The sequence below is a fragment of the Salvelinus fontinalis genome, chromosome 34 (genome assembly GCF_029448725.1).
Source record: "Salvelinus fontinalis isolate EN_2023a chromosome 34, ASM2944872v1, whole genome shotgun sequence".
Classification (NCBI taxonomy): domain Eukaryota; kingdom Metazoa; phylum Chordata; class Actinopteri; order Salmoniformes; family Salmonidae; genus Salvelinus; species Salvelinus fontinalis.
The window spans coordinates 10,876,254-10,888,246 of NC_074698.1; the positions used below are offsets into that span (position 1 = coordinate 10,876,254).

Sequence of the window (11,993 nt, forward strand, 5' to 3'; positions counted from 1 at the left end):
TGTACTTCAATAACATCCACTAGAATGCAGACCGACGCATCAAGCAGCCAATGGCTGACTGAGTGAACTAACCAAACACAGCATCTTTGTTTTGATCGGATTCCGCCGTGAGCAACCATCAGTAGTTTGTAGGCACTTTTCAGTGTTTTACACTGTCTTGCCACCACAAACCAAAAATCTACTGAAAGGAAAAACATCAAATGGGTGTGTTTGTGCAGATCCATCTGTGTGGAGGGAAGGAGCCAGCTAAGTGAGTCCCAACTAATAAATAGCATGAAGAAACACATGCAACATTAGTAGCAAGGCAAATGTAACTATCTGTTATTAAACACAAGGTGTAAAATTCCTTCCTCTTGCATCGCACTGTTGGTTAACTAATTATTATGCAACATTAATTTTGAAACCCTGAAGCGTTTGTTGAGTTTACCCAAGGTGCAGAGAGTACGTGTTTAGCCCTGTAAAAAGTGGGTTTATTACAGCACAGATCTAACAGCGAGTGATTCAACGTGAGGCTGAGACGACGCAGAGCCAGAGGCTGCTGGGATTGCTTCATTTATATTCCACTGATTGCATCAGAAAATTGTGAGACTGTTAATTGGAGACAATGTGGCCAGAAACAGATAGGGAGAGACATGTGACTACAACAATGGCATCAAAGATAATATTTAGCTAAAAGCCGGTGTTAATGATGACAGCAACAACCCTACCAAGCTGTTCTACAGAATTATATACCTTTAATCATTAGGAAAATACTAGCCCTCACAACTATTCCCCCAAATAAAACTTCAGTCGGGTTAGATATGCCCAATTGACTTTCAGTTGGCACGTCAACGTTTCGAATCAAGAAGCAATTGTTATTGCAAATGCTCCCTTGCATCCATCTGAGGCCATGTTGACAAAGCTTTCATTTATGACCGATGCCCCAGCGTGACGTTGATTAGGTGGCTTGTACGAAATAAGCTTGAGAAGCCCATTTCACCGCAAACCTGTATTCATTTAGTTCTGCAGATTTATACTGGCCTGCTATCTCGGCAAGAAAATCCAGCATGACATGAGTGAAATTTGCCCTTTTGAAAAGAGGGTTAATCTTTCTTTCTTTCCCACTGCAACCTCAAATCTCACTGTGGCCAGCATGCCTCCAGTGATCTGGGGGCCACAGCCAGTAAATTAAATTAAATAAACCCATTAGTTACAGCACTGTTACCTTCTCACCCCTGCCCAGATGCGCTTTCATGGTAAGTTGTCCCATCATGAAAAAAAACAAGGGACTCGGTATAGGATTGTGATGCCAAAGTCACCTTGACTCCAAAGACAGGGTGGTCTGTCCTCAATGTTCATCACAAAGATCAATTAAAATAGCCTGTTTTGCAATACAGGACGAGCCCGATATGTTCTGCAGGTGTCTGAAGGTAAATGTATGCTTATTTAAAAATCAATTCATACTTAACATTCTCCCTCCTCGAGTCGTGCAGATGTGAAACAAACTGGAGGTCGATGGGAGTGGAAGGAGACCGTGAGTAGAGTCATCCCAGGCATACTGAAAATGAACGGGATGAATAACCAAGTGTAGCTCACATATCTAAAGATACATCTCAGACAAAAAGAGAGTCTAATCCTGCTATAGCCCTGGGTATGGGTTGGCATGTTTTCACTCCTATCTTTTCTTCCTGCTCTGAAACATATCTTGTGAATATACTGCAACTACAGTTTGACATCTATCTTTTTTTGGAACGATACAAAGCTTCATAGCTAAATCCTGACATTCAACAGAAAAACAAGACCATGGGGAAACGTGATTTGTACCTGTGATGTCTGACTGTGTACCCCTGTGTACTTACCCCCATACATAGAGGATTATGGGATATGTAACTTTTCTTTTAAACACACAAGCATCTTTAACATGATTTCACTGAAACACATTTCCTCGTGTGTCGCCCTGCACACGTGTGTGGCTGAGCATGTTACAGGCACAAAGAACAACTATCAGCCACATTAGCTAAGAGTTGGCTTCACATGGTTGGGAGGAGCTAATGGCCCCATTAAAACAGGAAGAGCACGTTAACTTGCAACAAAATCTCTAAACCCAATAATCCAAATTATCCAGGAAAAACAATCACCTTCTTATACACCAATTAGTCATTAGCATAATCCCTAAAAGCACCCTTTTGCATTTCATCGGCTTAGTCCAAGTCTCAAAGGAGCTTGGCACAATGCCACAGCCTCTATATAAAAATCACTTCCACCAGCCTACACAGAGAATAGAGGACAGCATTCTCATGGTGGAGGTCTGATTAATAAAGTGTTCTTGATACAGATGGTTGAAAGTCGAAAACCTAAATACTTATAAAAGGGTTTCTATAAACACAACTCCCAATGAAGATTTCCTACTTGAAAAGCCCAATCAACACAGAAAGGGAAAGGGGGATACCTAGTCAGTTGTACAACTGAATGCATTCAACTGAAATGTGTCTTCCCCATTTAACCCATCCCCTCTGAATCAGAATACCATCTCAATGTAAGGACTGTGTTGTGCGTAGTTTACACGTCTAATACTCAGCTCCTTCATTGTTTCACACTGTGCTAAAATATTCTCGCGGAATACCCCATGGTGATTTCAGGCAAAGAAAGAGCATGAATAAATAAACAACATAAAGCGATGAGAAACTTCAAAGGCAATGGGGCAATCGCAGAAAACAAGCTCCTGGAAGCCAATGAATGTGTTTGTCTTTGTTTGTGACAGTGACTCAGGGGTGTAAACAGAGGAATTAGCTCACACCTCCGGAGTCTCAGCACATCGCACTGCCATAATTGAATTAAGCCTGTCAAGATTGTTGTGAGCTGTGGATGGCGTCAGTGGCGCGAGGTGATTGTGAGCTCACAGGATATTTCTATAGCTAGAACTGCCTTTTCATTCTGCTCTGTTCTTTGGCGAGTCCTTGGAAGAAAAAAAAAGACAATTGCTTTCCATGTCATCCCAGACTATATCTCAAGGTAATTCCTACATCTTGATACGGCCAAGCTGATGTATTTCCTATGAATAAGCTCTGTGTGTAACATGTCATGGGCATGCAGGCGGAATAATGCTACTGGTGGAGCGTGGAGGGAGAAGTTATGATTTCCACTCTCCCCACATCCCTCAGCTTAACACACTCCTGGAGTACATGCCAGGTCACGGCCACATATTTGAAACATGCTCCCAACAGCGCTTGCGTGACGTCTTGGCTCCATGGCTCCATGGCCAGCCCTGTCAGAGAGAACCCTGCTCTGACTGAACCAATGCATCAGCTTGCTTTTGGGTTTGTGTCATGAGACTGCATCACTCACAACCGATAAGGGGCATGTATGCACAGCACCAAGTGCTCCTTGAGAGGCGAAAGGAAAATTGGAATCTTGACAAGTATGATTGACATGCTTATTTGTCCCAAAAGGAAGTCTTATTCAGAGAGGTTTAAAGATGGCTGTAAAGCAGCATTCTTGCCGAATGGAATCATTGTTCCTTCTGACTAGAAGCACATCACGGCAATTCTGCGGCAAGTAAATAATCCCTGGGAGATAGGAATCCTTTCAAGCTTAAAATGACTTGTGCTTATACTTTATTTTTGGTCCAAAATAAATCATTTAACAGGCGAGACTGGGGCTGTCATTTTCATGCAATCCATCTATGACATGGAACTGAAATAGGGGTCTAAGAATTCCCTGTTTTCCCATTGGCGATGGAATGGAAAAGAACGCAAGGAAGAATTCCATCCAGTTCTATTTTGACAGACACGAACCTAAAGGGAGGCCGAGCCTTGATGGCAACCATGCCCCAATGCCAATTCATTGTGTTGGCAAATTGAATCAGCAAATTAAATTCTAAACTCAAGTTAAGTCAACTTTACTGGAATTGGAGAATGATCACTTTAGGTGTTTGGGTGTAGCTTTGTCCATGACACGGAATAGGAAATGAATGTCGAAGAGAGAGGGTAAGGTATTGCATGTGAATAGCAAGAAGAAGCTGGGGTAGAATGAAATTGTTTGAACTAACCCACTGCCAGAGTGATTTGTCCTCTCTCTAAGCCACAAAGGATGCAGCAGTATTACTTATTTTATAATTCTAGTGTCACAATAGAAATAGACTAAGATAACTCCCCAAGGCTGACCCTAGAGTAACACAAAACAAATTGAATCCACATTCTCCCAACACAAAACACTGATTCCATCGCAAAAAACAAAAAAATCCCAGGCAGTGCAATGCTGTGTGGATGGTGTTCATGACTAAACTTACTTTGATAATACCTGCTGATATGGTTGAACTGGAAAGATAAAGTGTTGTGAATTGATCCCACAGTTCCGCTGTAGAGACACATACACATAGAATAGCTATTCACACCTAAATATCTAGCTAGTAGACATTTAGCTAGCTACCTTGTAACAGGTACAGCTGAAGTCGGAAGTTTACATACACCTTAGCCAAATACATTTAAACTCAGTTTTTCACAATTCCTGACATTTAATCTGAGTAAAAATACCCTGTTTTAGGTCAGTTAGGATCACCACTTTATTTTAAGAATGTGAAATGTCAGAATAATAGTTGAGAGAATTATTTATTTCAGCTTTTATTTCTTCATCGCATTCCCAGTGGGTCAGAAGTTTACATACACTCAAATAGTATTTGGAAACATTGCCTTTCAATTGTTTAACTTGGGTCAAATGTTTCGAGTAGCCTTCCACAAGCTTCCCACAATAAGTTGGGTGAATTTTGTCCCATTCCACCTGACAGAGCTGGTGTAACTGAGTCAGGTTTGTAGGCCTCCTTGCTCACACAGGCTTTTTCAGTTCTGCCCACACATTTTCAATAGGATCGAGGTCTTTGCTGTCCTTAAGCCATTTTCTCACAACTTTGGAAGTATGCTTTGGGTCATTGTTTTTTTGGAAGACCCATTTGCGACCAAGCTTTAACTTCCTGACTGATGTCTTGAGATGTTGCTTCAATTTATCCACATCATTTTTCTACCTCATGATGCCATCTATTTTGTGAAGTGCACCAGTCCCTCCTGCAGCAAAGCACCCCCACAACATGATGCTGCCACCCCCGTGCTTCACGGTTGGGATGGTGTTCTTCGGCTTGCAAGCCTCCCCTTTTCTCCTCCAAACATAACGATGGTCATTATGGCCAAACAGTTCTATTTTTGTTTCATCAGACCAGAGGATATTTCTCCAAAAAGTACAATCTTTGTCCCCATGTGCAGTTGCAAACCCTAGTCTGACTTTTTCATGGCGGTTTTGGAGCAGTGGTTTCTTCCTTGCTGAGCGGCCTTTCAGGTTATGTCGATATAGGACTCGTTTTACTGTGGATATAGATACTTTTGTACTTGTTTCCTCCAGCATCTTCACCAGGTCCTTTGCTGTTGTTCTGGGATGTGGTACCGTCAGGCTTTTGGAAATTGCTCCCAAGGATGAACCAGACTTGTGGAGGTCTACAATTTTTTTAATGAGATCTTAGCTGATTTCTTTTGATTTTCCCATGATGTCAAGCAAAGAGGCACTGAGTTTGAAGGTAGGCCTTGAAATAAATCCACAGGTACCCCTCCAATTGACTCAAATTATGTCAATAAGCCTATTAGAAGCTTCTAAAGCCACGACATCATTTTCTGGAATTTTCAAAGCTGTTTAAAGGCACAATCAACTTAGTGTATGTAAACTTCTGACCCACTGGAATTGTGATACAGTGAATTATAAGTGAAATAATCTGTCTGTAAACAATTTTTAGAAAAATTACTTGTATCATGCAAAAAGTAGATGTCCTAACCGACTTGCCAAAACTATAGTTTGTTAACAAGAAATGTGAGGAGTGGTTGAAAAATTTGTTTTAATGAGTGTATGTAAACTTCCGACTTCAACTGCATCATGCATGTGATTAAACACAAGAGTAAATGGCTACACAAACCTGCCATTCATAGTTGAAGGAACTTGCTACAGAGTGAGTAACATTAGACTTTTTAAGTGTGATCCAATATCCATATTTATCCAGACTGACAGTAATTGGTGGTGCAGCAATCTGAAGGTTCTGATTATTCTCCTCATGTTTAACAGCCAGACAGAGATGACACAAAGGCTTTCTGGTGGGAAGGTAACGTCTGTGTCATAGCGCTGTGCCGTGTATGCATCCAGTCAAAGGCATTTGAATGGGAAATAAATATGTTTCTGTTGAGGACACTGGTGGAATCTCTGGGCTCTGTGGTGCTTGGGAGTTTAATCAAGGGGAAAAGGGGAGGGGGGATGTTGAGACCAACCTGACTGCAGCGGTCCACTCTCTTGACAGGCACTGGGGCATGCTGCTAATTAAAAAGTTTAATTCCACGACTGCCGCGTTGGCATCCCAGTACCCAGAGGTGCGTCCTTGTGAGCCTTGGCGCCATCTTATCAGGCACAGACAGATTCCGGCTTGCCGGGGAGGAGCGGAGGATGTGGAGGCACTGCAGGAGCAGCAACACAGGCCCAGCTGGAAGATGGAGGGGATGGCATCCAGCCTGCTGCTCAGGGATCAGGCCCACCTCCCTCCATCCCATCTCCCCGCTGACTGGAGTCACGGGCCCCTAGTCTGGTGGCAAGACTCAGGGAGCTGAGCCGTGGAGCGGCATGCTGAGGTGGGAGCGCAGGGGTAAACAAGGGATAAACACAGGATTTAGACTCTCTGATGCTACTCTCAGCAGTAGATCGCTGTCTCCGACACACACTTCCTGTCAGAGGGTTCTGTCTTACTACACGGAAGGGTGCGGATAAAGCTGGGGCTGGAATTCATGCTATTCTCCTCAGAGTCCCCCCGGGCCTGCAGCAGTGCAAAGACATGGTGCTCTGACATGGTCTCTACACTACTAGCATTTCGTATTTACTGAAAAAGAAGAAGCAGCAAACTGGAAATTCTTTCGTCAAGCTTTTTCCACCATTCAGTGGGAAACAGAGCTTCGATGAAAAAGTAGATAAAAGAATGAGAGCACTTCATTGCAAGGCCTTGGCAGAGTGTAGAGCCTGCACTGTGTGGGCTTCTGAGCTGTGTAGGTCCCTATTGATCAGAATGCATTACAACTCACACAAAGAGAGAAAGTCCTTGGTGATGGCAAGGCTGATTCTTTGGCATCTTTTTTAAAGGCCACCTCATATAAAAGCCAGCAGGCACCAACCAAGACCTCCGCCTGAGGTGAAATAGCTTGGGGAAGGAGAGCACGTTCAGAACACCGTGCTGCACGTTATAAGCACCACTGTAAATTAACATTATTGTTAGTCACATTGTGCAACACAGGGCCATAGCCTTGCAAAGGTACAAAACAGCTCAAAAGATTTACAGTCACATTGCCTCAGCTTTTATCGCTTACAAGGTCCAAGTGTCATTCTCCCAACACAATGATAAGGGGCTCGGAGACCTCAGAGCCGCTTCAGAGCTATGCATCTCATTGACAACTCACACAATATGATCCGCATAGTAGTACAACCCAAATAAACTTCCTGGGAAATCAATTGTATCACAAGCAATAGAGTTGTTCCTAAATACCAGCTCAATGAATCGTCTGCTGTTTAGCAGCACCTATTTAAACCCGAGATAGGCTTCCAGGCAACGGCGTGATTCTTCTAATGATGGTGCAGCTATTATGATCTGACACACAGAAAGAATGACCTGCTGGTTAAAGACTATAGCTTCCCTTCAAAAGCGGTAAGAAGTTTAACAAGGCATAAGGTCCTCCCCGACAAGTCTTTTAAACATTGTGTTACCCGGGTAAAACAGATGTCACCAAGGTGCTGCATCATATTTCATGAACAAGAAGATTAACTTACTCCCTGTGAAATATATGCCCAGCGGATGGGGTATAAAAATATGTTTTCACTTGACATTTCTACCAGATGAATTCTGTATGCATACCGGGATTCTGGAGCAGCGTATAACTGTGGCAAGCACAGAATAGCTCTCTCAGTGCACACCTCTTCAGGCTGTGCATTTGTACTGGCTTCTTTTAAATCTTTTACAACAGTACCACATTCATCATCTGCCAGTGTCTAACTCTCCAAGCCATCAAAAAGTATGAAATTGGCCAACGCTGCACAAACAAATCGATTCAGTGCATGTGATGACATTATCAGACTCAACCTCAGAAGCCAACGTTAAATGGTCGTGATCATGATTTCAGTCATAGGACTAGGCACACAGCCTAAGCCTACACAGTAGGCCTGCACACAGACGTGATGTAGTATATTTCTTTAAACAGAAAAAATCCACAAAAATGACATGCTTTGTCTGTAGCATCAGGACGTGGGCAGATCACATAGTTTTGAGTGTAACCTTTTTTTCCCTTGTCACACTACAGCACTGTTCACATTTGGCAGACAGAACAGCCACATTGCTATATCGTCCCCATGGGTGTCAAAAACACCGCTACCCGATACTTACATTTCTGCATACGTCATCCTGAGGTTAACATTACTCAGAGGACGAAACGCAGAAATAAATGTTAAGAGCGCTTAAGGGATTTGGTTGGCTCAGGGGCACTAAAACACATAAGCACACTTTGGTGTTATTTATGTAAGCCTGTCATCTTGTCGTCTAATGAGCCTGACACCAAAAGCGTAATGAAACGTCTCACATTAACACGGGCTAAATGAACAGCCAACAGCTGAGGACAGAGAAGAGCATAGCTCCCATCCACACTGCAATGAGTTGAGGCAGATGGTCCCCTGTATATCCAAAGCCCCGAGCCACTGTACTAGACTGGGTTCACAGGCACAGCACCTCGATCCCTCTGGGCACAAGCATGGAGTCAGGGACTCTGTGTACTACTGGCTGGCTTCATTTTCATTCTCTGTTCACTGAGTCCATTTGAAATCCAGCATTCCTCTGGTTAGTCAGAGCATCATCTTGCTAGATGCTGGCGCCTTATTGAGCAAGTGCCACTGTCAAACGGAGGGACGGACGAACCCTCAAACAGACCGTGGTTCAATGCCATGGTTGTTTATCTTTTAATAAACAGGGGAAAAAAATCACACGGCAGTGAGATGTGCAGTGTTGGAAAACAAAGAAAAAGCATGACTGGGTGATGAACCTGACTGGGGGAATCTTTACCTCGAATGTATTGCATGTGAGAAGACATGGATGGAACCGCACTCAGGATCAGCAGAGAAACATCTGGATTAGCTGATCAAAATGATGATCTCTCTAACCCCATGCAGTCATACAGAAAAAACCTGGCCATATGGCTTTTAGATAGATGGACTTAAATAGGCCTTTAGCTACATGCGTTTGGTTTCAGCTCTGTGTCAGATTAAATCGTTTTAAAATGACCACTTTTTCATAATTCCTCCAATATACACTGAATCAGATATGGATCTCGGTGAGCGCAGAATGTTTTCATTTTGTTATCAAGCTACGGGACTTTTTTTCTGCAACGGTGGATATTACAAAGCATTTGCTAAATAAACTCAATATTCCATAGTTGGAAACTAGCTATTATAAGATGGAAATACACTTGGAAATACATTTTGTCGATATGAGGCAAGATTGTCTATATTTGTGACACTATCAGAACATGTCGAGTTAGTATTCATACTGTACCACATCACATCCCAAACCCAGAGTACACTGCTAAGGAACCAGGTCTGTTGCACAGGGGCAGTTCTGAACACTATAGAAAGTTAATACCACAACTGTAGGTGGGATCTGAGTATTGTTCTAATGAAAGCACTCGCATGAACACCTGATCGACTGAATAGTTTGGCTATTGCTGCATGCTATGTTCATATACATGCATACTATGATAAAACATTGTATATGATTGTAAAACTAGGTTCACTGTACTTCAGAAGCAAGATATAAAGGTGTACTGCATAAAGGCTACTTTGTTCCCTAGGTGTGGTTTCTAAGTGATATGAATATTTTAGTTTATCATCCAAATCAGTCTAGCTCTCATTTTGATGCAGCGGGAATAGATAGAATGATTAGGCTAACTGGACAACTGTTTTGTATTGTTGGATGTAAAACAAGTGGGGGATATTTTAGAAACATTTTTAAGCCGAATTACTTGGCAGATATCCAATCTAATAGGTAGGCAATTTTTAAGCAGAGTTGTTATTTTTATTATGATTATGATTATTATGATTATAATGAATAATGACATTGATAGTGGTATAGGCCTACTTATTATTAGTAGTATTATTAGAGGTAATCTAGTGCATTTTAAATATGAACCAATCGAGACTATCTACCAACAAATGGTTTATGTTATGTGGGGTAATGAGACCTCTGAACCAGATAGGGTTATTAAGTGAGAGTGGATGCGCGCACCTGTACCAATCCAGCCCTTTCTCGTAGTTCCTGTCGAAGAAATGTGGCTCATTCCCAACGGCTCTGATGTCGGGATGGACCCTCAAAGCTTCGAGCAGAGCCCTGGTACCTCCTTTCTTCACCCCAATTATAATGGCTTGGGGTAATTTTTTCACCCCATAATCCGAGGTGCAGTTCACCCTGAGTTCGTTGTCCGTGGTGCTGAATTCCTGGTGCTGCCGCTCCAGAGCGGGAGATTGATACACCGCGGCAGTTTTAGTCGGAGCTGCCTGATTCCGAACCCAATCCAATGTTCTTTGTTCGGTCTCCACATTATCTTTGACAGTGGAAATTGCAACCGTTTTCTCAGCGGCGGCAGTCACCTCTATCAGCTCCTCGTCCAAATAGCCCTGGGGTGAAGTGGAATAAAGTTTCTCCCTTAATGTTACGAAAGTTGTCTCCTCCGTCACCAGCCTCCCTTGGTACACGTAATTCTCTTGCAAGGGGAACTGTAACGAGTTGTAACAGCTCATCAAACTATAGAACAAGTAGGTGACAGAAAGGGAGAGGGTGAACATGAATAAAATTTTCCTGGGCACTTTAGAGGTAAAAACCGAAGTGCTGGACCAAAATGCCATCTCTGATAGCAGTGATCCTCTCAAAGAAGTGGCCAGACATGTTTCCACCCCAATACTTGCATGGACACTCAACAACAATAATCTGTCACTATCAGCTTTGCTCTATTTGAAAATGTGAGTAGCTGAACCACTCCAGCATACCCCCAATTCGCATGGTTATAAGGATACAGGAAATAGATCGTTAAAATTCCGAAAGAATATCGCATCCCTTTTTTGAGTAGGCTATCGATTACTTATTCCAACGCTGACAGTCAATGTCACCGTTTATTGCACTGAATTTGCAGATTAGAAAGCCTGCGGTCTGGCGTCCTTCCAAATGAGCAGCCTGGTTTGAAATGGGCAGAGTGTGATGGACGAAGTCTTGGCATTTTACGGAAAAAGAAAAAAGGGAACGCCAAAGTGTTTGAAGTAGTGTGCAAAGCACGTCTTCATCCCGATACACTGACCGCCAATTACAAATCCGGTGGATCTTCCCAACAAGGGTGAAAAAACTGCCACACATTGGTCCTCTCACTGCTAACTTTGTGCAGTAGAAAGTGAACAACCTTTGCATAAATATTAATTGACTCCGCTGTCTCAGTGGCCAGGATCGTTGCTTGCTGTCCTAATGCCTTCTGTTGATTGGTAGATACGATGTGCGCGTCAACTGTGTGAGCTCTCCCGCACGGAAGCACTATTATATTAGTAGGAGCACCACAAGCTCAGTAAGTGAACACCCACTTTTCGCAATCGGTGCCAGAATGTAGGAAACCCAATGAGACGTCAGATACGACAGCCAGATTGCACTGAGATGACATTGGGAAGGCGGGATGACTATTCCTCCTCCTCTCCTTTTTTCTATGCCTTATGATTAGCGAAGATATTGCTGAATGAATGTAAGGGTGAGTAGGGAAAAGTAGTGCCCTGTATGCACTTAAGAAGAAATCTTAAAGATAATTTGTCCGACTAATGTAGGCTACATCTGAATTGCCTCAAATTATTTACTGAATAAAATGCCTCATAATAATAATAATTCTTCTTCTTCTACGACTAGTACTACTACTACTACTACTACTACTACTAAATAA

At 42.7% G+C, this 11,993-nt stretch overlaps 1 protein-coding gene across 1 annotated transcript in view; it reads right to left on the reverse strand.

Annotated features, from left to right (window-relative positions):
• Positions 1-11,751, reverse strand: part of LOC129833076 (heparan sulfate glucosamine 3-O-sulfotransferase 4-like) — an 89,523-nt gene extending 77,772 nt beyond the window's left edge. Inside the window, exon 1 of the mRNA XM_055897362.1 lies at positions 10,310-11,751. Coding sequence (XP_055753337.1) covers positions 10,310-10,926 — 617 coding nt within the window. The 5' untranslated portion in view covers positions 10,927-11,751. The remainder of the gene's footprint in view (positions 1-10,309) is intronic.
• Between the last annotated feature and the right edge of the window lie 242 nt (positions 11,752-11,993).